This window comes from Callithrix jacchus, chromosome 22, assembly GCF_049354715.1.
Source record: "Callithrix jacchus isolate 240 chromosome 22, calJac240_pri, whole genome shotgun sequence".
Lineage (NCBI taxonomy): Eukaryota > Metazoa > Chordata > Mammalia > Primates > Cebidae > Callithrix > Callithrix jacchus.
The window spans coordinates 16,714,548-16,741,546 of record NC_133523.1 but is presented as its reverse complement, the minus strand read 5'-3'; the positions used below and the strand labels follow the sequence as shown (position 1 = coordinate 16,741,546).

The following is a 26,999-nucleotide window of genomic DNA, read 5'->3' as shown; positions in this document are numbered from 1 at the left end:
GGGTGCAGGGGAGGGGCCCAGGGCTCAGCCCCTGCCCCACCTCAGCCTCCCCATGTCCTTGGGCCAACCCCCTCCCGGGCCTGGGCCTCAGTTTCCCCTTCTGAATCATGGGCCCCTCCGCCCTCTTTGGCCAGGAATTCAGTCTCCAAGAAGGTGACCTGGGATGACACAGTGCTGGTTCCCTCAGCAGCCGGGTGGGGGAAAAATAAATCAAGAAGTCCAAGAAAGAAGTGGTTTTTCTTCATTTAAAAAATAATCGTACAAAACAATGATTTCTTAAGGCGTATGAGAAATGCTGAGTCCCAGGCCGGGCCCTGCCCCAGCCAGAGCGGCGACGCTGCAGCTGGGGACTTGTCCCGCTGTTCCTTTTAGTGCTTTTCTCCAGGACACGGAGCTTCCGGAAGCACAACAGTCCTCGTGTGTCCCCGTAGGCCGACCTCTGTCCCCAGGCATGGCGTGATGCTGCCCGTCTCAAATCCTTCATCGTTCCACCGTGAGCCCAGTGTTTTCATTTTGCATGTTAGGTGTCTGGTCTTGCCTGATCTACCCTGAACCCGGGTTCCCCAGGGCCATGTAACACTCAGGCAGCTCTGATGACCCTGGGTACTTGGAAGAACTCCCAGGAAATCCAAGCCTGTGCCAGGGATCTCTGGCTTTCAAAGTCTTCAAAGGCTGGAGCGGCTGTCCCTGCCACCCAGACTCCACAGAGCGCTGACAACCTGTTTTCTTTCCTGAACGCCTCGTTCCTGGGTCCTTTCACCCACTGGACCTCACTGTGTGGCCTCAACTCGGAGGCACTTGCCCTCTGAACCCCCAGTTTTACAATAAATGGAGTAGATTCCAAATGTCACTCAGCTCTGACCTTCTCTGACTTTTCTTCCTCATTCGTCTGCCTGCTGAGCTCCTATTCATACTCCAAAGCCTCATCTAAAAATCCCCCTTCTGGAAGGAAGACTTCTCTGCTTCCTGTCTGGACTCTCCCAGCTTCAGGTCTCTTCTTCTGGTTCCATCACGCTGGAACTGTCTATGGCTCTGCTTCTTCCAGACTGAAGGTTGCTGGAGGACTCCAGCGCTGCCCACAGGCTGGGAAGGCAGGTTATTAAACAGTGTCTCGGATGCCGCCCTGGGAAGTCAATGCCTTGCGAGGGCAGCGGTCCAGATAAGTCAGATTCCAGCCTGGCTCTTCCTCTGTTCACTGTGACGTCGGAAAGGCCCCGCCTCACTCCGAGACTTGGTTTCCCCAACTTTGATGTAGTTGGGGAGGTCAGTCCTTGGTCCAGCCGCTCCCCACAGTCATGGTGGCTGAAAGCAGGTGTGCAACCTCGTTCCTCGAGGTATCCCTGTGCCGTTCAGCAAGTCGTGCAGCGCGGACTCATGGCCTCCGAGGGTGGGTTTGGATCCTCCTGAGAGAAATGTTCCCGTTAAGCCTTGGGGGATGGTGGAAACAAATTCAGAAACACCCGCCCCCCATCCAGCCGTCTCCTAACTCCCACCCTTGGCCAGGGAAGAGGCCCTCTGGGGGCGGTGCCGAGGGCAGACACTGCCTCAGACTCGGGTGCGAGGAGGGTTCTGGAGCTGAGCGTGTAGCATCTCTTGGTATCCACAAGGGGACTTGCTCTAGGAATCCCGTGGACACCAAAATCCCCGGATGCTCAGGTCCCTGACATAAAACGGCACAATATCTGCAGATAATCTAAGCCCAGCCTCCTGTGTGCTTTTTTGTTATTTCATTTTGTCTTATTTTTTGAGACAGAGTCTCACTCTGTCGCCCAGGCTGGAGTGCAGTGCGGCGCGATCTCAGCTCACTGCAGCCTCCACATCCCGGTTCAAGCGATTCTCCTGCCTCAGCCTCCTGAGTAGCTAGGATTACAGGCACCCACCACCACGCCTGGCTAATTTTTGTATTTTTAGTAGAGATGGGGTTTTGCCATGTTGGCCAGGCTGGTCTCGAACTCCTGATCTCAGGTTATCCACCTGCCTCAGTGTCCCAAAGTGCTGGGATGACAGGTGGGAACCATAGTGCCTGGCCAATTTTTATGTATTTTAAGAGATGGAGGCTGGGTGAGGTGGCTCATGCCTGTGATCCCAGCACTTTGGGAGGCCAAGGTGGGTGGATCACCTGGGGTCAGGAGTTCAAGACCAGCCTGGCCAACATGGCGAAACCCTGTCTCTACGAAAAAATATAAAAATTAGCTGAGCATGGTGGTGAGCACCTGTAATCCCAGCTACTTGGGAGTCTGAGGCAGGATAATTGCTTGAACGTGGGAGGCAGAGGTTGCAATTAGCAGAGATTGCGCCACTGCACTCCACCTGGGCGACAGAGCAAGACTCTGTCTTGAAGAAAAAAACAAAACCCCAGCTCAGTGGCTCCCACCTGTAATCCCAGCACTTTGGGAGACCGAAGTGGGCACATCCTGAGGTCAGGAGTTTATGAGACCAGCCTGACCGACATGGTGAAACCTCGTCTCTACTAAAAATACAAAAACTAGCCAGGTGTGGTGGTGGGTGCCTGTAATCCCAGCTACTCAGGAGGCTGAGGCAGAAGAATCACTTGAACCTGGCAGGTGGAGATTGCAGTGAGCCAAGACCACACCACTGCACTCCAGCCTGGGCAACAAGAGCAAAACTCCATCTCAAAACAAACAAAAAATTAGCAGGATGTGGTGGCTTGCGCGCCTGTAGTCCCAGCTATTCAAGAGGCTGAGGCGAGAGGATCAACGGAGCCCAGGAGGTTGAGGCTGCAGAGAGCTATGACTGTGCCACTGCACTCTGGCCTGGGTGACAGAGCCAGACCCTGGCTTAAAAACAGAATAGCCTATCTGCTATATGTCTGCCACCGCTCAGAGGCTCCCAGGGCCCAGACAGGCATGGGTGCTTCTCAGACCCCTGAGCTCACCTCGGAGTACAGGGGTGGCGGGCGGTAGCGGAACTCTTGGAAGTAGGCAAAGAACGGGCCTTCCAGGCTCATGTCGGCATCCGGCGGGAGCGGGAAGGGGCTCTGCCCCAAGGCTGCCACCTCGGTGTCAGCAACCACCTCTGAGTATTCAGGAGGAGCTGGAATCAAGAGACAGGGTGGGTGAGGCTGGCAGGGGACAGCCCTGCTCCAAGGGACCAGGGGCCAGGAGCCGGCTTGTGACAGCTCTGCGGCTGGGATTTCGGGGGATTGATGGTGACAGAGTTGACCTGGCATCCGCCTCTCCGAGTACCCACCCATCCCCTGCATTCCAGCAGGGCAGGGTCTTACCCTCAGGCCGCTCCGGCAAGGCCCCCGGCCCCCAGTCCAGCAGGAAGCTGGCGTGGCTGCCCACGCTGGAGGAGCGGCTGCCGAAGGGGTGCAAGGGGATGGTGCCAATCACCAGTGGCAGCTCCAGCAATAGCTTGGATGTGCCGGGGATGTCCACGCAGACCTGGAGGAAGGAACCATCATAAGGGAGGGCACCCAGGCAGCCTCGACGACCTCCACCTCCCTCCTATGCCTGGGGAGACAGAGGCCTCATCTTCCCTCAATCTGAGGGATACAGGGTGGATGCAGGATGTCCTACCTTGAGCGCATAGTCCACGTGGAGAACACGGCAGTGCAGGATGGAAGGACCCACCGGGGGTATCCGCAGCGCCCGGCCGTGCCACAGCACCCGCTGCCCTGGGCCCACTGGCTCACCCGCGAGGCTGGCCACCACCGCCTGTTTCTGCTTTCGGGCGCCTCGCGCCATGAACGTCTGCGTCTGCACCACGGCCGCCCGAGGCAGCACAGGATGCGTGGAGCTGTTGTCGATCTCAGCAAAGACGGGGATGACCTCTCCTGCAGCGAGGAGCAGCGGGGCCTCAGTTTCCCCTCCTGCAGCCCCGACGCCAGCCCGTCCCGACCCCGGTCTGCCTGCTACCTGGCGTGTAGCCCTTGCGGTCGATCTTGGCTGAAAGGGAGATGAGGCCACGGTTACGGTACCAGGATCGGGCGACCTTTTCCTGAGCCCCCGCCTGAGGTGCCTGTCAGTGTTAGAGGAAAGTGACACGGATGAGTCATTTTGTGCAAACCAGAGGCACTGTGCAACTTCCAAACCACTCCCAGCGGAGGGAGGACTTTGGGCAGGGCTTGGTTTCTTTTTAACAATCCAGGAACTATCTATAAAACAGGGCCAGGGACACAACCCACCTTATAAAGCCAGAAGTGAAATATACAAGCCAAGTGTTTGGTGTGTCTTTCGTGTTTGGTAAGCTCTAGCTCTGGTCTCTTTCACAGAAGAGGCATCTGAGGCTCAGAGAGGGCAAGGCACTTGCCCAGAGTCACATAGCAAATGGGTGCAGATCCCAGTGGATTCCACATGCATTCTCACACCTGCCTGCCTCCCGGCCAGGGCCCACCTATGACCCCCAACTTCTCAGTCGATGTCACCCAGCAGCCAGGCACCGTCCTACAAAACTCCCATCCTACCTCCCAGGATGGCCACTCACCAGCAGGGCGGGCGTGTTGATGTCTACCGGCTCGATGACAGTGAACACCTTCCTTGCCCTGCGTGCTGGGATCCAGGGCCGGTGCAGGGTAGCCTTGATACAGTAACGGACACTGCCGTGTTTGCCCTCGAAGGATGTCACCAGGGTCCTGGGGTGGAGAGAAGGGAACTTCAGGGGGCGAGATACAGAGACACTCAGGCAGGGAGGCGACACACACAGACACTCTGGGGGTCTCCCCTGGGAGTCTCCCCTGGGAGTCTTGGGGCTCAGAGGTGTCCAGATATCCAGTATGGGAGGGATGAATCTGGAAGGGGCTGCAGGCTTAGGGACTCCCCCACAACCCTGTACCCAGTGGACTTACGGGGGCAGCTGGAAGCTGAACAGGAACTCATGGCGCCCAGGAGGCAGCGTCGTGGTCTCCCCCGTGTCTGCAGGTAGAAGCAAAAGGAGGCGACTGTGAGCTGTTGCGCTGGGGTCCTGGGGCTGACCGGTGTACCACCGTCCGGGTGATGGGAAGCACATAACCAGCGCACCGAGCGGGGGTCCCCGATCCGTACCTGGCGCCAGAAGCGTGGCGCGGTGGCTCACGACCTCCATGCGCTCGCTGTAGCTCTGCGTGTAAGCCGTGCTCGAGCCCGCGCTGCGCGACTCGGTCCAGTGCACGTGGGCGCGGCCCCGCGCGCGCAGCCTCAGGGCACCCACACGCATGGTGCTCGCCAGCTCCAGCAGCACCCGGCCCGCCACGGTCTGGCCGCCGCTGAACACGGGCTCGGCGCCCGCGGTCGCACCGTCCAACTGCACCGAGAACGCTTTCACCTTGTCGAAGAGCATCGCGTCCGGGCTGCGAACCCAAGACACGCGGAACCCGGCCTCGAACCCGCGACCCGGCAGCTCAAGGAGCCGACGCTGCAGCCTCAGAACGCAAACTCGCCCTCAACACGCAGGCGCGCCAGTCAACCAGATTAGGAAATCCCGGCGCCTTGCGTCGGCGCCGCTTTTATACGGCAGGGCGGGGGCGGGGCCACCGTCTTTCACCCCGCCCCCAGAACGGTCTTCACCAATAGCGCGACAAGGGGCGTGTCTCCGCCCAGGCGTGGAGCAAAAAAACAAACGCCCCTGCTCACCGCCGGCTGCCCCCTACCCTCGCGGACCCCGGGGGGAAACTGAGGCCCTGAGGCGGCCAGAGCTGGTCTCTCGCGGACTCCGGGAGCAAAGAGGGGAAACTGAGGTCCAGAGTCAGGGCCAAGGCCTAAGGTCACCCAGCAGAGCCTTCAGCCTCTGGGTTTAATCGCTCACCAGCCGCCCCTGGTAGACGTGACTCGAGGCATGTCCGGCCCGATTTGGGGCGGGGGGCCCTCGCCTCAGTTGAGGGCCCTATAGCCTATGGCTGTTCTAAGCCTGTTTCCCCCGGTATGCAAAGGGGGAAGAGGAGGAGGTGGGTGGGACCGACGCCGTCCACACCGGTGCCTGCCACCCCTCCGCTGATTCAAGCCCCGCTCAGCTGGTGGTCCTGGGCAAATGACAACCTCTTGGAACCTCAGTTTCCCCTCCGTAGAGCCGGGAGAAAATAAAAATCAGTCCTGACTTGAGAAGGTTGTGCATGGATCATTGTGCAGCCCCAGCTGGACCCCTCCAAGAGCCTCGCTCCCGGGTCATCACCCTGCTCCGGACACACCGTCACTCGGTCGCGCCTCTGTGCATCTGCCCGAGCGGCACCTACGACCTGACGTTCTTTCCCCAGTTTTCAGCCTCTGGCAAACCCGACCTTCCCCCAAGCCCTTGCGCCTGCTCCAATCATCCTCAGCCTCCGCCCCTCCACAGAGCCGAGTGCAAGGGACGCTTGGGCGCCCCCAGGTCAACGGCTGCGGGGTGCCCTCGGGACGGCGTGACCTCTCGCTGCGCTTCAGTTTCCAGCGATTTTTCTGCCTTAGCCTCCGGAGTGGCTGCGCTAATTTAAAAAGAAAAGCCGCGCGGAGTTTTCTCCGGCGGAGCTGCCTCTGCGTCGCCTGTGGGACGCTGGCGCCCTCTTGTGGCAGCGGAATGCGCTGCCGCTGAACCCATCCCCTGCCCTGAGTGTCTCCTTCTGAACCTGGCTCAGGAGACACCAGACCTCCAGCACCTCGGTGAGGGGTGTGGGTGTGGAGGGGGCGGTTACAAACAAACACGGTCACTCGCAGCCTGTGATGAGGCTCAGAACAGGAACGAAGGGGCTGGAGGCACAGTGATCAGCCTGGAAAGCTGCCTGGGAGGACGGGGCTTTGCAGTTGAAAGGAAGGTCTGGGGCCAGGTGTGGTGGCTCACGCCTGTAATCCCAGCCCTTTGGGAGGCCGAGGCGGGTGGATCACGAGGTCAAGAGATCGAGACCATCCTGGTCAACATGCTGAAACCCCGTCTCTACTAAAAATACAAAAATTAACTGGGCATGGTGGTGCGTGCCTGTAATCCCAGCTACTCAGGAGGCTGAGGCAGGAGAATTGCCTGAACCCAGGAGGCGGAGGTTGCGGTGAGCCGAGATCGCGCCATTGCACTCCAGCCTGGTTAACAAGAGCGAAACTCCGTCTCAAAAAGAAAGAAAGCAAGAAATGTCTGGGACCTTGTGCCAGGTCTCAGAGGATCCTGGACAGGAGAGAGTAGGCTGTTAAGTCTGGAGGGGAAGCGGATGAGGTAACCCTGAAGGGACTACGAAGCCAGCGCCTTCCTCAATTCATTTCACATAGGGACCCCAGAGGCCCAGAGAGGGGCAGGCCCCTGCCTGAGGTCACACAGCAGCACCACTGGCCTCGACTCTCCAGTATCATTGTCTTTTTTTTTTCTTAAACGTTTACAAAATTTTAAATAAAAAAAAAAATTTTTTTTTTGAGACAGGATCTCACTCTGTCACCCAGGCTGGAGTGCAGTGGCACCATCTCAACTCACTGCAACCCTCTGCCTCCCGGGCTCAAGCGATCCTCTCATCTCAGCCTCCCGAGTAGCTGGGACTACAGGTGTGCACCACCGCGCCCAGCTAATTTTTGTAGAGACGGGGTTTCGCCATGTTGTCCAGGCTGGTCTCGAACTCTCATGCTCAAGTGATCTGCCCGTCTCAGCCTCCCAAAGTGCTAGGATTACAGGTGTGAGCCACTGCACCCGGCCAAACATTTTATTTAATTAATTAATTTTTTTTGAGACAGGGTCTCACCCTGACAGCCCCGCTGTAATGCGGTGGTGTGATCTAGGCTCACTGCAATGTCAGCCTCCCGGGTTCCAGCGATCTTCTGCCTTAGCCCCCTGAGTAGCTGGGCTAATTGAAAAATCAGCCTGGCTAATTTTTGTATATTTAGTGGAGATGGGGTTTCACCATGTTGACCAGGCTGGTCTTGAACTCCTGATCTCAGGTGATCCTCCTGCCTCGGCCTCCCAAAGTGCTGGTATTACAGGAGTGAAACACTGTGCCCAGCCAATTTTTATGTATTTTAAGAGAGCCACCTGGCGTGGTGGCTCACTCCTCTGTTTTAAGGAAGTCGCTGTTGAGTGCCTGGGGCCGCCTTCGGGTGAAAGCGGCCCCAATAGTTCTCTGGGTCGCTGGGGAAGGGAAGCGCCTCCTGGGCCCCTTCCTGCCTTGCCCCACCGCACTCGTTCCTCTGTTTCTACTGCTGGGGAGGGGAGGGTCTCCCGCATCCTGCTTTGTGTCCCTAAAGCTTCTATTGCCTACAGCGCTGGGAAAAATGCACTGTCGGGAATCTGAGCTGCTTCCCTCCTGGCCCATTTTACAGCCGGGTATAGTGAGGTCTAGCTTGGCCCAGAGAGGCTGACGCCCTCTGGCAGCCACACAGTAGGGTGCAAGGGTATGGACTGCCTCCTTCTGTGGCCCCTGGCTGGCTGGTGACCGGCTGTGTAGCCTCGGGGCACTCGGGATGCAAGAAGGACTGAGGCTGGGGCAGAGTAGGGATCTCCAAGACCCAGACTCCCAGGAGAATGTGACCCCACTTCATCTCCCCGCCTCTGGGATGCACTTCCACCTCCTCACGGCGAAATACCACCAGACCGCCAAGGCTACCTCGATGCAGACCCTGTGGGGTAAGCTGAGGTGGGGCCCAGGTAACACGTGAGTTGGGAGCCTTCTTTGAGAATCAGGGACTCCAGGCCTGGGATCAGCGGGGACCCTGGGGTCCACCTGGGAGATCTCCACTCTATTTCCCAGGGGTTCCCTGGACTCTAATAAGAGGGTCCCCCTGCTTTGAAAGGGGCCTCCCCACCGCACAACCTCTAAGTTGAGGGCGTCTGGCGCCAGAGAGGGGAACGCCCAGACCCTGGGTAGACGTTTCCGGTTATTGGGGGTCCTGACCGGGGCTGGGCGAGTGTCCAGGCTCGAGTGCAGTGATGCGATCTCAGCCCACTGCAGCCTCTACCTCCCAGGCTCGAGTGATCTTCCCACGTCAGCCTGTAGCTGGGACTCGAGGCGCGCGCCACTAGCCTGGCTAATTTTTGTATTTTTTGGAGACATGGGGTTTCGCCATGTCGCCCAGACTAGTCTTGAACTCCTGGCCTGTGTGAGGGTCCGAACCCCGGGAAGGGGGTTCCCACTCCTTGAAAAAGGATCACCCGATCGCAGAGGTTCCAAGTGGAAGGGCTTCCGGCCCTGGAGAGGGTCCCAGCCGAAGGGGTCCGGGCTGCGGCGGGGACCGCGCGGAGTGTCTCACCTCGGAGCAGCAGCTGCCGCCGCCGCAGGTAGGTCTCGGCGGCCGCGTAGTCGCTGGACACGGCGTTGACGCCCACGCTGCGACCCTCCAGCCAGTGGGTGACCGCTCCGCCGCGCGCCTTCACCTCGAGCGCTCGCACCCGCAGCGGCGCCGCCACGTCCAGCAGCACCCGGCCGCACAGCCGCTCCCCGCTGCGGTAGGCGCCGCCCGGGCCCCGCGCCAGCTCCAGCGCGAAGCTGCGCACGCCCCCAGGGCGCATGGCGCGCGGCGGGGACTGTGCGCCCGGCGGGGGCCACAGCCTGGACACGCGGCGGGGAGGCGCACGGCCGGGGTGCGCCTGCAGGTCCCCTGGGTCTCCGCGGCCCGGGGCGCCCCCGGAGCTTCCTCCCGGGCCCCCAGCGAACTTGGGCTGGCGCGTCGTCGGGGAACTTCCTGGTCCTCTGCGTCCGCCCCCGTGACGCGCCGTTGACTTTGCCATCCTCGGAGCTGGGCGGGCCCTGTTTTCTGTAGGGTCGGCTCTGATGACTCAGAGGCAGGCAGGGGCGGAGGTGGCCGGGGAGGCACCAAAAGGCCGCGGAGCTCAGTCCTGTGGTCTCATTCTCCCCCACCCGGCACCGCCTCAGTCTCCCCTGCATTGTCACTTCCTGGCTTGTCCCCCTAACACAACCACCTCGGGTCCCCCTCTTCGCCTCCGCGCTGGACTGTACCGCTGCCAGACCCGTGTTCCCACCCACACCATCTACACCCAAATGTCACTTCCTCAGAGTCCCCTTGCCACCTCTGGCCTTGTTTACTTTTCTTTCTTTTTTTAATGCAGTCTGGCTCTGTCGCCCAGGCTGGGGTGCAGTGGCGCGATCGCGACTCACTGCACCTCCGCCTCCTGGGTTCAAGCAATTCTACCTCAGCCTCCCAAGTTCCTGACGAGAGGCGTGCACCACCACGCCCAGCTTATGTTTGTATTTTTAGTAAAGCCGGAGTTTCACCATGTTGGCCAGGCTGGTCTCCAACTCCTGACCTCAAATGATCCTCCTGCCTCAGCCTCCCAAAGTACTGAGATTAAGGCGTGAGCCACCACGCCCGGCCTGTTTCTATCTTTTCTTTTCTTTTTTTTTTTTTGAGACGGAGTTTCGCTCTTGTTACCCAGGCTGGAGTGCAATGGCGCAATCTCGGCTCACCGCAACCTCCGCCTCCTGGGTTCAGGCAATTCTCCTGCCTCAGCCTCGTGAGTAGCTGGGATTACAGGCACACGCCACCATGCCCAGCTAATTTTTTGTATTTTTAGTAGAGATGGGGTTTCACCATGTTGACCAGGATGGTCTCGATCTCTTGACCTCATGATCCACCAGCCTCGGCCTCCCAAAGTGCTGGGATTAGAGGTGTGAGCCACTGCCTGGCCTTTGGTTACTTTCTTTTTCCCACTGCTATGGTTTACTGTGCCTCTCTGCCATCAGACCTGGGGCTACCACTGAGCACAGAAGGTACACTCATGAATGTCCCTTAACTGAACCCTGGCCTCTCGCCCTGAAGGACAGCCCCCTTCCTTCTCATGCCTCAGTTTCCCCAGCCAGACAACAGGGTATAAAGGATGAGTCCTGCCCAAGACTCCGATGTGATCCCTCAGGCTGGAAGGAGCATTTATTGAGCACCTACTAGTTGCCTGGCCGTTTTTAGGGAGTTCTGGCTCAGTAGACTGTCACCCCCATTTTAGAGATGAAACAACCGAGGCTCCAGAGGGCCGGCCACTGCTCAGAAACACCCAGCAGTGGCAGTCAGGACTCGAACGCTGGTCTGACCAGCGCCTCCCCACTCCCTTCTCACGCTTCGGTCCAATACTTGCACCAGCCATGGGCTAGATATCATGTTGAGCCAGGCGACTGATGGCCTTATCAGAGGCTGCCAGGACCTGGGGCTCTGAGGCTGGGCACGCATAGTCTCCCCAGGAACCTGGCCTCCCCACCACACCCAGGGCTCTGTATCTGCCAATTAAGTATCCACTGCCCCCAGCACCCAAGCCCAAGTTGTGCAGGACCTTTCAACTTCTACCTGTGTCTGGAACCCTCCCCTCTAGCCCACCTGGAAGCGTTTCTCTGATCCCTGGATGTCACCAAATACCCCCTCCTCCTGCCGTCCCCATGGCTCCTCCATGGAGTCCCTTCCATGAAGTCCAGGTTCCGTTTTTCTCAATGCATGCTCTACCTCCTGGGTTCAAGTGGTCCTCCTGCCTCAGCCTCCCGAGCAGCTGGGATTACAGGCGCATACTGCCACCCCCAGCTAATTTTTTTTGAAATTGAGTTTCGCTCTGTCACCCACGCTGGAGTGCAGTGGCACGATCTGGGCTCACTGCAACCTCTGCCTGTCAGGTTCAAGCGATTCTCTTGCCTCAGCCTCCCGAGTACTAGGATTACAGGTGCATGCCACCACGCCTGGCTAATATTTTGTATTTTTAGTACAGATGGGGTTTCACCATGCTGGCCAGGCTGGTCTTGAACTCCTGACCTTGTGATCTGCCCACCATGGCCTCCCAAAGTGCTGCAGAGACGTAAGCCACTGCGCCCAGCCAGTTCAGTTCTTTACCTTGACCTAGGCAATTTCCAGTTTAAATCCAGTACCATCCCTCCGTGCTTCGTGGCCCCAGACAGGTAGATTTACCTCTCTGCGCCTCAGTTTCCCCCCTTCCCACCTTGGTCAAGCTCTGATGAGGAGTCAGTGTGGTAATTGACAGCATCACATTCTCTGTAGACAGCAGGTGCTCAATACACATCTCACAAAAACCCAAATGACCTTCCTCACCCAGGTCACCTCCCCCACAGGCCCTGCTGGGACCTGGCACACGGTGGGTGTCCATCAACACGATTGGCTGAAGGGGAGGGCTGCTTCCGGCCAGGGCTGGGCGACGTCCTCTGAGGGATCTTGCTGTCAGCGCCAGGTGGGGCTGGCACAGATGTCCCTAGAGAGTTGTCCCTGACTGAGCTCCAGCCCAGAGGGAGAGGGCGCGTCTAGGCTAGGCTTCTAGGCTAGGCCGGTGACAGGAACGGGCTTCTTTGATTCCCACATTCATCTTGGTGCCCGGGGTTGGGGGCCTACCTCCTGGGACATACTGGTACCTCCCAGCCACCCACACAGGCAGCCACTGGGTGGGTGGGTCCTGCTTTATTCAGAACGAGCACTGACCCCTCCTGGGCTGCTCCATGCCCACCTGGAGCCTGGGGAGAGTCGGGGGACCAGGTAGCCAGAGGCAGCTCCGGGCTCCTCTGCCCTCACCCATGGTCCAGCCCTGCCCTCTGCCCGGGCAGTCTGGGCGGGGCAGGCCCCAGTCCACTCAGCCCGACTCAGCGCTGGCTTCTTGAACTCCAAGAGGCGCCATGGTACAGGGCTTCACGGAGGTGGCGGCCACACGATGGCCAAGATTTAGGGGGTCTGGTGGCGGGCAGGGCCGTCACCCGCAGTCCGAGGTGGCCACGGGAGGCCACCGGCATGGGGAGCTCCGGGCCGCCTGGTCTGGGGGGCCGGGGCCGGGCCGGGGAGGCAGGGGCGGCGGGGGCGGGCGTATGGCTTGGGCGATGAGGCCGGGCAGGGCCTGCAGAGAGGCGCCCAGGGCATCCAGGCGGCTTTCCAGGGTGGCCAGGCGAGCCTCCAGCTCCTCATGCTGCGCGTGCAGCTCCGATACAAGGTCGTACATGACGCTCTGGGTCTGGAGGAGACAGAGAAGGGTGGGAGAGAGGCGGGGCCGAGTGAGAGAGGGAGATACCAGGACAGATGACAGGGACAGCCCCACATGCTGCAGGAGGGTGGTGGCTGCTAACGGGGCCCCTGTGAGGGGTGGCTAGGAGGATACCCCCACTCCCTGAGGTCCCTTGCTGGGCCAGGGAAGGATGGAGAGTGGATGAGGGGAGAGACAGCTCTTTTTTTTTTTTTTTTTGTGACAGAGTCTCACTCTGTCCCCCAGGCTGGAGTGCAGTAGCCCAATCTTGGCTCACTACAGCCTCTACCTCCCAGGTTCAAGTGATTCTCCTGCCTCAGCCTCCTGAGTAGCTGGGATTACAGACGTGCACCACCACACCCGGCTAATTTTTGTTATTTTGTAATAGAGACGGGGTTCACCATGTTGGCGTGCCTGGTCTGGAACTCCTGACTGGCCTCAAGTGATCCGCCCACCTTGGCCTCTCACAGTGATGGGATTATAGGCGTGAGCCACGGCACCCAGCCTAAGAAACAGGTCTTAAATGCCAAGCTCAGCTGGATGCGGTGGCTCACACCTGTATTCCCAGAACGTCAGGAGGCTGGACAGGTGGGTCACCTGAGATCAGGAGTTCAAGACCAGCCTGGCCAACATGGTGAACTCTACTAAAAACACAAAAATTAGCTGGGGCCAAGGTGGTGGGCACCTGGAATCCCAGCTACTCGGGAGGCTGAGGCAGGAGAATCACTTGAACCAGAAGGTGGAGGTTGCAGTGCGCTGAGACTATGCCACTGCACTCCAGCCCGGGTGACAAGAGCAAAATTCTGTCTCAAAAAGAAAAAAAAAAGCCAAGCTCAGGGCAGGCCTGGGGAAGGCCAAGTGAGGTCCTGGGGTGGGGTGCAATGGCCACAGGGCACACACAGCCAGAGGGGGTGCTCAAGTGGCACCCATAGACCCTAGGGAGGTTCTGGACTGACATTGCTCCCATCTTCAGAACAGCAGGAACTAGGGGACATGGCCTAGGAGGAAGAGGAGCGGGGACCCTGTTCTCTCCTGAACTGTCACCCCTCCCATTAGGCTGGGGAGGGGACGGGGTCTGATGAGAATGGTGACTGCCCTGAGGATCTGACCCAATCACAGACTGGGTACACGACAGCCACAGTTACAGTTACAGCAGCCAGTGGGGCGTCCCCACCACTTCTACTGCCCTGTTTTGGCACTGTCCCACTATGGGCAGGGAAGGCCGGCCAGGCAGGGACAGCCCTGGGTGCAGATGCCACCCTGGCCACCAGGTGGCGCTAGAACATCACTCCACGGCTCTGAGGGCAGTGGGTGCGGACAGCGGTTCCCCATCCCTCGTGGCCTCCATGGGAGGATGGAGGCAGGGAGGGAAGGGAGACAGGATGAGCTGAGCCCACCCAGCTCCTCTGTGCTTCTCTCACCCCCAGCCTCTTCCAGCTGCCCTCGCTGTGCCCCCTACACTTTTCCCTCCATCACTGCCAGGCAGACCCACTCTGAGTGTGCAAACACCTTGGGGGTGGGAGCCGCCCCTCCTAGCACCACTGATCTCACCCTGGCCTCTCTCAGGTGGCCACGATCCCTAGGGATGGAAGGTGACACCTGGAAGCCAGAGCAGTGTCCAGCCTTCCAGGAGTTCTCTTTAGCCTTCTCTGAGGTTTAAAATTTTATTTTAGATTTTATTTTTGAGATGGACTCTTGCTCTGTCGCCCAGGCTGGAGTGAAGTGGCGTGATCTCAGCTAACTGCAACCTCTGCCTCTCAGGTTCAAGTGATTCTCCTGCCTCAGCCTCTCGAGTAGTTGGGATAACAGGCACCTGCCACCATACCCGGTTAATTTTTGTATTTTTAGTGGAGAGAGGGTTTCACCATGTTTGCCAGGCTGATCTTGATCTTCTGGCCTCAGGGGATCTGCCCACCTCAGCCTCCCAAAGTGCTGGGATTATAGGCGTGAGTCCCTGCACGAAGCCTTAAAATTTTATATTTTAGAGACAGAGTCTTGCTCTGTCTCCCAGGTGGAGTGGGGTGGTGCAATCACAGCTCACTGCAGCCTTGACCTCCAGGCTCGACCATTTCTCTCGCCTCGGCCTCCCAAGTAGCTGGGGCTACAGGTGTGCACCACCAGATCCAGCTAATGTTTGTATTTTTTTTTTTCCTGAGACAAAGTCTCACTCTGTTACTCAGGCTGGAGTGCAATAACTTGATCCCAGCTCACTGCAACCTCCACGTCCCGGGTTCAAGCAAGTCTCCTGCCTCAGCCTCCCGAGTAGCTGGGATTACAAGTGCATGCCACCATGCCCAGCTAATTTTGTATTTTTAGTAGAACATGGTGAAACCCCGTTTCACTATGTTAGCCGGGCTGGTCTTGCACTCCCACCCTAAGGTGATCCACCTGCCTGGGCCTCCCAAAGTGCTGGGATTACAGGTGTGAGCTATTATGCCCAGCCAATTTTTGTATTTTTGTAGAGATGAGGTTTTGCCATGTTGCCCAGGCTGGTCTTGAACTCCTGAGCTCAAGTGATCTTCCTGCCTCAGCCCTGCAAAGTGCTGGGATTCCAGGTGTGAGCCACCACCCTGGCCTGATTTTAATATTTTCCTTTCTCTACCTTACGTTATTGTAAGAATCCAGTATATAATACATATACAAAATACACACAAATCAACTGTTTATGGTATCAAGAAGCCTTTCAGTCAATGGTAGTCTGTCAGTAGTTAAATTTGGGGTGTGTGGGGGGGCATCAAAAATTATATGAGGGTGGGCACAGTGTCTTATGCCTGTAATCCTAACATTTTGGGAGGCCAAGGCAGGTGAATTGCTTGAGGTCAGAAGTTCGAGACCAGCCTGGCCAACATGGCGAAACCCTGTCTCTACTAAAAATACAAAAATTAGCCTGGTGTGGTGGCGTGTACCTGTAGTCCCAGCTACTCGGGAGGTTAAGGCAGGAGAATAGCTTGAACCCAGGAGGTGGAGGCTGCGGTGAGCCAATATTGCACCTTCGCACTCCAGCCGGGGCAACAGAGCAAGACTCTGTCTCAAAAAAAAGGAAGTTACATGGGAATATTTGACTTTTAAGGGGTCAGCACCCTATAACACCCACGTTGTCCAAGAGTTACCTGTACATCTCCAGGGGTCTAGAATCATTTTTCCCTCTGTAAAATTCCTTTCTGAGTGCGGTGGCTCATGCCTGTAATCCCAGCACTTTGGGAGGCCAAGGCAGGAGGATCACTTGAGCTCAGGAGTTCAAGACCAGCCTGGGCAACAAGGCAAAACCCTGTCTCTACAAAAAATATAAAAATTAACAGGACCTGGTGGTGCGTGCCTGTGGTCCCAGCTACTCAGGAGGCTGAGGTGGGAGGATTGCTTGAGCCTGGGGAGATGGAGGCTGTGGTGAGCCGTGATTTAGCCACTGCACTCCAGCCTGCACAATACAGCAAGACCCTGTCTCAGAAGAAAAAAAAAAGATTCCTTTCCAAATTAAATTTATTGTAGGTTAATATGAAAGTAGATTGCATTCGCTGAGTCCAAAATTCACTGGGGACAAGAAATAGACTAGAATAGGACTTAACATTTTCCAAAGATAACATGAAATTAGCCTCAGGCTGACTGGTAGATCAGGGGAGGTAGCTGCTGAGAACAGCTATTTTCTGAAACTATGTCATTGGTCAGAAGGGAACTCAAATTAGTGTTGCAAAGATCCCAAGCACCTGATTAATTGCAACTGGTCCAATGACACATCTTCTAGTGGGAGAATTCAAAAAGCAGGAAATGGGCTGGGCACGGTGGCTCATGCCCATAAGCCCAACGTTTTGGGAGACTGAGGTGGGTGGATCACGAGGTCAAGAGATTGAGATCAGCCTGGCCAACATGGTGAAACCCCGTCTCTACTAAAAAATACAAAAATTAACAGGGCATGGTAGCGTAAGCTTATAGTCTCAGCTACTCGGGATGCTGAGGCAGGAGAATCACTTGAACCCAGGAGGCGGAGGTTGCACTGAGTCGAGATTGTACCACTGCCCTCCAGCCTGGTGACAGAGCAAGACTGTGTCTCAAAAAAAAGTTAAAAACAAAAGTGGGAAATGACTTGATATTCGAATCAATGCACAGATTCATGTACAACACAAACTGATTTCTTTCTTTCTTTTTCCTTCCTTTCTCCCCGCCCGCCCCCCACCCTGCCGCCTCGTTCTCTCTTTGACAGGGTCTTGCTGTTTTGCCCAAGCTGGACTGAAGCGGTGCCATCAGAGCTCACGGCAGTCTTGACCTCCTGGGCTCAAGTGATCCTCCCGCCTCAGCCTCCCTAATGCCTGGGACTACAGGTGCGCACCACCGTGCCTGGTTAATTTTTTAATTATTTTTGTACAGACGGGGTCTCTCTATGTTGCCCAGGCTGGTCGAAAACTCTTGGGCTCAAGTGATCTGCCCGCCTTGGCCTCCCAAAGTGCAGGGATTACAGGCATGAGCCACGGCACCCAGCCCCAATTTCTTTTGCAATCAATTTTAATTTCCTGACAGATGTTTAATTGCTATACAAATAAGCTTTCTCCCAAGGGTCATTTGAATTTATACCCATAGCAAAGGAATTTTGTTTTTCTCTTCCTTTTCAGAGCTTGAATTGAGGTGGTATGCCTAAATCTAGAAATACCTCTTTACCCATTTAGCCCCATAATGATATACACTTCTTCTTTTTTTTAAAAAAAGACAGGGTTTCACCATGTTGGCCAGGCTGGTCTTGAACTCCTAACCTCAGGTGATCCACCAGCGTCGGCCTCCCAACGTGCTGAGATTATAGGCTTGAGCCACAGTACCCAGCCCATATACTCTTCTTAAAATTTTTATGATTTTTTAAATTATTATCATTTTTTTGAGACAGGGTCTCGTTCTGTCGCCCAGGGTGGAGTGCAGTGGTGCCTTCTTGGCTAACTTCACACTCACCCTCTCAAGTTCAAGTGATCCTCCTGCCTCAGCCCCTGAATAGCTGGGATTACAGGTGCCCACCACCACACCTAACTAATTTTTGTATTTTTTTGTAGAGATGGGGTTTCGCCACATTGCCCAGGCTGGTCTTGAACTCCTGACCTCAAACAATCCACCCGCCTCGGCCTCTCAAAGTGCTGGGATTACAGATGTGAGCCACTACGTCCGGCCTAATTTTAAAATTCTTATATTTAAAAATTTTATTTTTAGAGATGGGTCTCACTTTGCCCAGGCAGGAATGCAGTGGTGCCATCACAGCTCACTGAAGCCTCGAACTCCTGGCCTCAGGTGATTCTCCTGCTTCAGCCTCCCAAGTTGCTGGGATTATAGGTGTAGCCATGATACTGGCTAAAACAATTTTTTTTTTTAATTTTGAAAAAAATAATAGAGATGGGGTTTCACCATGTTGGCCAGGATGGTCTCAATCTCCTGACCTCGTGATCTGCCCACCTTGGCCTCCCAAAGTGCTGGGATTACAGGTGTGAGCCACTGCGCCCGGCCTAAAACGATTTTCTTAGAGGCTAAAACTATTTAAACGAAAAGCAGCCACCAATGTTAAAAAGTAAAGATTTTATACAAGATTTCCATGTATAGAGTTTCCCTCACCATCAGGCTTTCTGGCCACAGTGGGTCTTTTTTGTTTACTTGCTTTTGTTTGAGCTGGAGTCTCGCTCTGTCACCCAGGCTGGAGTACAGTGGCTCAATCTCGGCTCACTGCAACCTCCACCTCCCCGGTTCAAGCAATTCTCCCGCCTCAGCCTCCCGAGAAGCTGGGATTACAGGCATGTGGCGACCACGCCCAGCTAATTTTTATATTTTTAGTAAAGATGGGGTTTCACCATGTTGGCCAGGCTGGTCTCGAACTTCTGACCTCAAGTGATCTGCCCACCTCGGCCTCCCAAAGTGCTGGGATGACAGGTGTGAGCCGCTGTGCTCAGCCCACAGTGGGTCCTTGTACACTCCTCCAGTAGGAGCCAAGCCCCAGCCCATCTGCTCCTCGGCCCCACCCGCCCCGCCCAGCCCTCCCTGCCCCGCCCACTCACCTTGGCCAGGTCTGTGAGCGTGTTAGCCTGGTCGTTCAGCTTCCCTTGCTCAATCTTCACGCTCCGGAGCCTGCGGGATACAGGGTGGGGGAGGGGGTTAGCTGGGTTCCCACGGAGGCTGCTGTGGGGACAGGGTCTCTCATGCATCCACTGGGGGTCACCTAGGGACATGCACCAGAGGAGGAGGTGCGACTTGGGAGACGGATTCCCTGTGGTCCATTCCCTCCCAGCACACAGTGGGTGTGTCAGGGCTAGGAGTCAGCCTGGCCACTGCTCACACTGCCCATTGGCTGGTCCTGTCCGCGGCCGAGCTCAGGACTGTCCCAGGAAGTTGGATCCCAGACCAAGGTGAAGCCTGCACCGATCTATGGAGCAGACATGAACCCTGCCTGCCTCTGAGGCTGGGGTTGGCACGCTCCAGATGTGCCCGTCTGTGACCACCATGCAACCCTGATTTCCGAGCCCCACCGAGCCCCTGGGAGAAGACTTACTTCTGAGCCCTGGCAGGACCGGGCGGAGCAGGAGAAAAATCACAAGGTAAGTTTAACCTCAGCACACTTGTGTGGCGAATACCCGACCCTGCCCACCTCCCGGGGGCGCCGACCCAGGGCCCCTAGGGCCCCAGAGTGGGGTTCCCAGATGGCTGAGGGGCTGTCCTTGCTCTGGGGAAGTGCTCAGCCTCTGAGGGTTCTGTGCCAGCCCCTCAGGGACATGCCTGTCCTCTGCCCTGTCCTGAAGGTGGTGTTTCATTCAGAAAACTATGCCCACGCCATCTCTCACGGGGGAAACTGAGGTTCAGAGGGGTAGAGCCTCTTCCCATCCACAACCCAGCAGGATTTGAACCCACTCTTGCTACTTGGCATTGGTGACTCTGGTCTCTGGACAGCTGGCCACAGGGAGAGTTGGTTAGGGTACGTCCTTGCCCCTTCTAGCAATCCCTTTGTTTTTTATTTTTTTTGAGACAGAGTCTCACTCTGTGGCCCAGGCTGGAGTGCAGTGGCACAATCTCAGCTTACTGCAACCTCTGCCTCCCAGGTTCAAGCCATCCTCATGCCTCAGCCTCTCAAGTAGCTGAGATTACAGGCCACGCCACCATACCTGGCTAATTTTTGTATTTTAGTAGAGATTGGGTTTGGCCATGTAGGCCATTTAAAGATGGGGTTTCACCGTATTGGTCAGGCTGGTCTTGAACTCCTGACCTCAAGTGATCCACCCACCTCGGCCTTCCCAAATGCTGGGATTACAGGCATAAACCACCTGGCCTGGCCTTAAATTTCTTAGAGATGAAGTCTCACTAGGGGAGCCATTCTTGGCTTCTCTGAAACCTCCCTGTTCGACTGCTTTTTCTTTTTTTTTTTTCTTCTTTAAGAAGACATACTCAAGCCGGGGGCGGTGGCTCACGCCTGTAATCCCAGCACTTTGGGAGGCTGAGGTGGGGCGGATCACCTGAGGTCAGGAGTTCGAGACCAGCCTGACCAATACGGTGAAACCCCATCTTTAAAAAAAAAAAAAAGAAGACATACTCAACCAGGCACAGTGGCATCACACAAAGTGGCGAGCACCTGTAATCCCAGCTACTTAGGAGGCTGACGCAGGAGAATTGCTTGAACCCAGGAGGTTGCAGTGAACTGAGATCACACCATTGCACTCCTGCCTGGAGTGAGACATCTCAAAAAAAAAAAGTGTGGGGGAAGATTAGGACCACAGGAGGACACGCAGGGAGATGATGAAGGGTTGGAGCGCCACGTCTACGAGTGAGGCAAGGAATAGACCCTTCTCCAGCGCCTTTGGAAGAAGCGAGGCCCAGAGACTCTTTTTCTTGAGACAGAATTTCATTCTGGTTGCCCAGGCTGGAGTGCAATGGCGTGATCTTGGCTCACCGCAACCTCAACCTCCTGGGTTCAAGAGATTCTCCTGCCTCAGCCTCCTGAGTAGCTGGTTATAGCCACCATGCCCGGCTAATTTTTTGTGTTTTTAGTAGAATCAGGGTTTCACTATGTTAGCCAGGCTGGTCTCAAACTCCTGACCTTAGGTGATCCGCCTGCCTCAGCCTCCCAAAGTGCTGGGATTACAGGCTTAAGCCTCCACACCCACCCTTTTTTTTTTTTTTTTTTGGGAAGGGTCTTGCTCTGTCACTGCAGCCTCAACTTCCCAGACTCAAGTGATTCTCCTGCCACAGCCTCCTGAGTCGTTGGGACTACAGGCATGTACTGCCGCACCTGGCTCGTTTTTTGTATTTTTAGTAGAGATGGAGTTTGACTATGTTAGTCAGGCTGGTCTCGAACTCCTGACCTCAAATGATCTGCCCACCTTAGCCTCCCAAAGTGCTGGGATTACAGGTGTGAGCCACCGCACCCGGCCTTTTATGCTTTTTTCTAATGTGGCTGTTAGCAAATTTAAAATTATATATGTTGTTCACGTGACATTCTAGTGGACTGTATTGTCATCAGCATAGAGGGGCCTGTGGGTCATATCTAGCCAGCTGCCTGTCTTGGAATATCAGGTTTCTTTGGAACATGGCCACTACAGGTCAGCCTCACTGCCTCCCTGCCTCGACAGGAGAGAGCTGAAGAGCAGCACAGAAACTCTGTACCATAAAACCAGAAAGATTTACCATCTGGCCCTTTACAGAAAAAGTGACTACCTGCATACTGAAGTCACCTGAGGTACTTTTATTTATTTACTTGTTTTAATATAGTTTTTTTTTTTTGAGATGGAGTTTCGCGCTCTTGTTACCCAGGCTGGAGTGCAATGGCGGGATCTCGGCTCACCGCAACCTCCACCTCCTGGGTTCAGGCAATTCTCCTGCTTCAGCCTCCTGAGTAGCTGGGACTACAGGCACGCGCCACCATGCCCAGCTAATTTTTGTATTTTTTTTTTTTTTTTTTTTAGTAGAGATGGGGTTTCACCATGTTGACCAGGATGGTCTCGATCTCTTCACCTCGTGATCCACCCGCCTCGGCCTCCCAAAGTGCTGGGATTACAGGCATGAGCCACTGCGCCCGGCCTATAGTTTTTAGTTTTTGAGACTGACTCTTACTCTGTCGCCCAGGCTGGAGTGCAGTGGTGCAATCTCAGCTCACTGCAACCTCTGCCTCCTGGCTCTGCCTCCTAAGTAGCTGGGACTACAGGTGCCTGCCACCACACCAGGCTAATTTTTGTATTTTTAGTAGAGGCAGGGTCTCGCCATGTTGGCCAAGCTGGCCTCGAACTCCTGACCTCAGTTGATCCACCCGCCTTGGCCTCTCAAAGTGCTGGGATTACAGGCGCGAGCCACTGCGCCCGGCCATATACATACATATATATATATATATATATACACACACACACACACACACATATATACACACACATATATACATATATATACACTTTTAAGGGAGGATTTTGTTCTGTGGGCCAGGCTGAGTGCAGTGGCACAATCACAGCTCACTGTAGCCTTGATCTTGTAGGCTCAAGTGATCCTCCAACCTCAGCTGCCCTAGTAGCTGGGACCACAAATGCACACCACCTCCCAGCTAAGTTTTTAGTTTTTGTAGATGGCGTCTCCCTGTATTGCCAAGGATGGTCTTGAACTCCTGGTCTCAAGCTATCTTCCTGCCTCCCACAGTGCTGGGATTACAGGCGTGAGCCATCGCACCCGGCCCAATTCAGTGCTACAGATTTAATTATGGATCAGGCTACAGATGTAATTATGAGCTTCCTGGCAGACAAAGCAAAAAGAGGAAATTGCTTCAAAGTCTAAAGGGTAAGAATCATTCTGGTTATTGCAGAGAACAAAATACACGTCCTGCCACTTACTGAGTAGTGTTTATGCCTTAGCAGAACCCATCATCTGCCTCCCTCTGAAGATCCTCCCATCCCCCACAGCTCAGAAAATGCAGGCCCCAACCAACTGACCACCCGTCCCGGGCAGGGAGCCGTGAAGAGGCCACACTGAGCTTCGAGGGCTGCCTCCGCGCCATGTGGACACAGAAACGTGAGCTGGAAAGGTGCTGGACTTACTGATGGATGGCTTGGAGGAACTTACGCTGGTGTTTCCGAACCCGGGATTGGTCTGGCTTCTTCACCAGCCTGGTATGTTTGTAGATGAGCCACGTCTCCCTGAGAACGTTAGCAGCGGCGTTTTTCACCTAGGGCCAGAAAAAGAACAGTTCCTCAGGGTTGGCACAAAATTCCAAAAGGCTCCAGAAATGTCTAGAATCTTCTAGAAACTTCTGGAAATGCCTCTCAGGGTCCCTGGGCTGTAAAGCAGGGCCATGCTTGCACAGCAACATCTGTGCAGTGTGTGTCTACCTAACACACATCACTCACCACGGGCCAGGCCCCTTCTATGAACCATGCAAATTTTTTTTTCTTTTTTTGAGATGGAGTCTCGCTCTGTCACCCAGGCTAGAATGCAGTGGTGTGATCTCACCTCATTGCAAATTTTTTTTTTTTTTTAAAGATGGGGTTTCACCATGTTGGTCAGGCTGGTTTCAAACTCTGTATCTCAAGTGATCCACCTGCCTTGGCCTCCAAAGTGCTTGAATTACAGGTGTGAGCCACCTCACCTGGCTCAATTTTTTTTTTTTTTTTTGAGATAGTCACCCAGGCTAGCATGCAGTGGCACGATATCACCTCAATGCAACCTCCACCTCCCAGGTTCAAGCGATTCTCCTGCCTCAGCCTCCCTGGTAGCTGGGATCACAGGTGCCTGCCATCATGCCTGGCTGATTTTTGTATTTTTACTAGAGATGGGGTTTCGTCATGTTGGCCAGGCTGGTTTTAAACTCTTGATCTCAAGTGATCCGCCTGCTTTGGCCTCCCAAAGTGCTGGGATTAGAGGCGTGAGCCACCGCGCCCAGCCACGATGCAGAGTTAACACTCAGTGAATCGGCATGTGTCTTCATCTCCCTCACTTTATATATGGGGAAGCTGAGGCACAGAGCAGTCACCTGCTAGTGTCACACAGCTCTCAAATTGCATAAGGCAGTCTGGCCCCAAGCCTCTAGCTGCGTGCCCACGGCTGGACACAGCTGGGCACAAGGGTAGATGCCACGATGTCTCTGCACTACTCACAGGTAGGTGTCTGGTGGCAGAGCCAAGCACAGTCTTTTTTTTTTTTGAGATGGAGTTTTGCTCTTTTGCCCAGGCTGGAGTGCAGTGGCACGATCTCAGCTCACTGCAACCTCCGCCTCCCGGGTTCAAGCTATGCTCCTGCCTCAGCCTCCCAAGTAGCTGGGATTGCAGGCATGCACCACCACGCCCAGCTAACTTTTTGTATTTTTAGTAGAGACAGGGCTTCAATATGTTGGTCAGGCTGGTCTTGAACTCCTGACCTCAGGTGATCTGCCCACCTCGGCCTCCCAAACTGGATTACAGGCATGAGCTACTGTGACAGGCCTTTATTTTTTAGACAGAGTCTTTGTCACCCAGGCTGGAGTGCAGTGGTGCCATCTCAGCTCACTGCAACCTCTGCTTCCCAGGCTCAAGTGATTCTCCTGCCTCAGACTCCCAAGTAGCTGGGACTACATGCCCCCCCCCCCCCACCATGCCAGGCTAATTTTTGTATTTTTAGTAGAAACAGAGTTACGCCATGTTGGCCAGGCTGGTCTCGATCTCCTGATCTCAGATGATCCGCCTGCCGAGACCTCCCAAATCCTGCACAGTCTTGACACAGGGCTCTATGTAACCTGTGGGCACATGTGCGTGCCCGGCACGTACAGAGGGAAAGCAGGGAAGTTCTACACTCGCTGACAAGGCCAGGAGGTGGCCTCCATGGGAACCGTGGTCCTCACCCGCTTGGTGAGCTGAGTGTCCATCATGAAGTTATGCACGTGCTTCTCAGCCTTGGTGAGCTCCAGCTTCCGGGCCACCACAGCCACCACGAGTGCCGTGCAGCCAGCTCCCTGTGTGCAGGGCAGAGGGGGCACATCAGTGTCCTGTCTCGAGGTCGCTCCCTCCTCCTGGAAGCCTGCCTAGATTGCAGCCTCCCCATTCCCTGAGCCGGCAGTGTGAGTGGATTCCATCTACTGAGCTCACTGAATCTACTTGCTTCCTATTCATCAAATGTTGGGGGAACCATGTCCCCAAACATTAGCTCATTTGACCCCCAACAACTCCAGGAGGTAGGACGATGCTTTTTTTTTTTTTTGAGATGGAGTCTCGCTCTGTCACCCAGGCTGAAGCGCAGTGGAACTATCTTAGTTCACTGCAACCTCCACCTCCTGGGTTCAAGCGATTCTCCTGCCTCAGCCTCCTGAGTAGCTGGAACTACAAGTGTGCACCACCACACCTGGCAAATTTTGTGTGTGTCTTTTTAGTAGAGATGGGTTTTCACCATGTTGGTCAGGCTGGTCTTGAACTCCTGACCTTAGGTGATCCCCCTGCCTCAGCCTCCGAAAGTGCTGGGATTACAGGGGTGAGCCACTGCACTTGGCTTTTTTTTTTCTTTCTTTGTAGAGCTATGGGGTCTATGTTGCCCAGGTTGGTCTCAGATGCCTGGCCTCAAATGATCCACTTGCTGCCTGTTTTTTTTTTTTTTCAAGACAAGAGTCTCACTCTATTGCCCAGGCTGGAGTGCAGTGGCACAATCTTGGCTCACTGCAACCTCTGCCTCTGGGTTCAAGTGATTCTCCTGCTTAGCCTCCTGAGTAGCTGGGATTCCAAGTGCCTGCCACCACGCCTGGCTAATTTCTTTTTGTATTTTTAGTAGAGACGGGGTTTCGCCATGCTGGCCAGGCTGGTCTTGAACTCCTGACCTCGTGATCCACCTGCCTTGGCGTCCCAAAGTGATGGGATTATAGGCGTGAGCCACCACGCCCAACCAATCACCTATATTTTTAATAGAGATGGGGTTTCGCTTTAGCCTCGCACAATGCTGGGATTATAGGTGTGAGCCATGACTGTGCCCAGTCTCAGGCAGGTTTAGATGCCAACACCCTGAGCCTGAGCCGGGTTGGCTTCGAGCACAAGCAAGGGCTCCCGGAGGAAACCCTGTCTTGGTTTTTGGGTTCAGCTGAAGGTTTTGAGAGGACCCAGAAGACTGTTCTCAGGAAAAGCCCTGTCAATTGGGACAGATCGACTTGCTGGAAACCTAGAATATTAGACAGCAAGGAAAAAGGATGGACAGCGGCTCTGCAACAGCACGACGCACCGCACAGACGCTGCAGGGAGTGACCCACGCTGGGTGACAGCAAAGCCAGACATGGACCAGGCGCGGTGGCTCACACCTGTAATCCCAGCACTTTTGGAGGCCGAGGCTGGCAGATCACTTGAGGTCAGGAGTTTGAGACCAGCCTGGCCAACATGGTGAAACCCCATCTCTACTAAAAATACAAAAATTAGGCATGGTGGTGCGTGCCTGTAATCCCAGATACTTGGGAGGCTGAGGCAGGAGAATCGCTTGAACCGAGGACGTGGAGGTTGCAGTGAGCCGAGATTGCACCACTGCACTCCAGCCTGGGTAACAGAGCGAGACTCTGTCTCAAAAATGAAAAAAAAACGTCGGGGCGGTGGCTTACACTTGTAACCCCAGCACCTTGGGAGGCTGAGGTGGGTGGATCGCCTGAGGTTGGGAGTTCGAGACCAGCCTGGCCAACATGATGAACCCCATGTCTACTAAAAATACAAAAATTAGCCAAGTGTGGTGGCAGGTGCCTGTAATTCCAGCTACTTGGGAAGCTGTGGCAAGAGAATCGCTTGAACCTGGGAGGTGGTGGCTGCAGTGAGCTGAGATTGCGCCACTGCACTCTAGCCTGGGCAACAGAGTGAGACTCCGTCTAAAAAAAAAAAAAAAGCCAGATGTGGGCCAGCTGCAGTTGCTCAGCCTATAACCCCAGCACCTTGGGAGGCCCAGGAAGGAGGATCACTTGAGCCCAGGAGTTTATGACCAACCTGGGCAATACAGTGAGACCCCATCTCTATAAAAACATAAAAATAAAATAAAACATGGAAAAGCATTTGTTGGCATGGGCATAAAAGACGTTTGGAGGGAAAGAAGGTTCTGGAAGGAGGGGATGGACAGGGACCCTTTTGACTGAATCAGGGAAAAGAGAAAGCAGGAAGCATCAAAGGATATCCACGGGCACCCACGGCAGACTAGAGAATCCTTTGGGGGAGATGGGCGCTGCCCATGCCCACTGAATCATGACAGACATACTTTACATCATGGGG

The 26,999-nt window shown here is 55.2% G+C and overlaps 2 protein-coding genes across 8 annotated transcripts in view; both read right to left on the bottom strand.

Moving 5' to 3' along the window:
- Positions 1-218: 218 nt before the first annotated feature.
- Positions 219-9,572, bottom strand: ARRDC2 (arrestin domain containing 2). 2 transcript variants are annotated; one of them, XM_002761886.6, is made up of 8 exons: positions 9,129-9,572; positions 4,811-4,877; positions 4,450-4,597; positions 3,882-3,984; positions 3,543-3,799; positions 3,245-3,407; positions 2,897-3,054; positions 219-1,403 (listed from the first exon to the last, which is right to left on the bottom strand). In XM_002761886.6, exons 1-8 carry the CDS (start codon positions 9,385-9,387, stop codon positions 1,350-1,352), a joined length of 1,209 nt encoding a protein of 402 aa, XP_002761932.3. In that variant the 5' UTR covers positions 9,388-9,572; the 3' UTR covers positions 219-1,349. The 2 variants fall into 2 exon arrangements, with proteins under 2 accessions (XP_002761932.3, XP_003735565.1); XM_003735517.6 differs by lacking the exon at positions 9,129-9,572 and adding an exon at positions 5,007-5,422.
- A 2,265-nt stretch (positions 9,573-11,837) lies between these two features.
- Positions 11,838-26,999, bottom strand: part of KCNN1 (potassium calcium-activated channel subfamily N member 1) — a 51,427-nt gene continuing 36,265 nt past the window's right edge. For 3 of the 6 annotated variants that reach the window (XM_078361792.1, XM_054250611.2, XM_035284046.3), the window contains 4 exons: positions 24,623-24,733; positions 22,848-22,975; positions 18,843-18,912; positions 11,838-12,819 (listed from right to left, as the gene is read on the bottom strand). In XM_078361792.1, coding sequence (XP_078217918.1) covers positions 12,565-12,819; positions 18,843-18,912; positions 22,848-22,975; positions 24,623-24,733 — 564 coding nt within the window. In that variant the 3' untranslated portion in view covers positions 11,838-12,564. The remainder of the gene's footprint in view (positions 12,820-18,842; positions 18,913-22,847; positions 22,976-24,622; positions 24,734-26,999) is intronic. The other 3 variants (XM_078361793.1, XM_078361791.1, XR_008478775.2) reach the window with 2 other exon arrangements.

Excerpts from the sequence above, each read along its gene's own strand:
- ARRDC2 (XM_003735517.6), bottom strand. The coding sequence starts at position 5,280 with ATGCTCTTCGACAAGGTGAAAGCGTTCTCGGTGCAGTTGGACGGTGCG. Across the intron at positions 3,985-4,449 it reads TCAACACGCCCGCCCTGCTG|GCACCTCAGGCGGGGGCTCA; the intron begins GTGAGTGGCCAT and ends TAACACTGACAG. Across the intron at positions 1,404-2,896 it reads CGCCACCCCTGTACTCCGAG|GAGGATCCAAACCCACCCTC; the intron begins GTGAGCTCAGGG and ends CATTTCTCTCAG.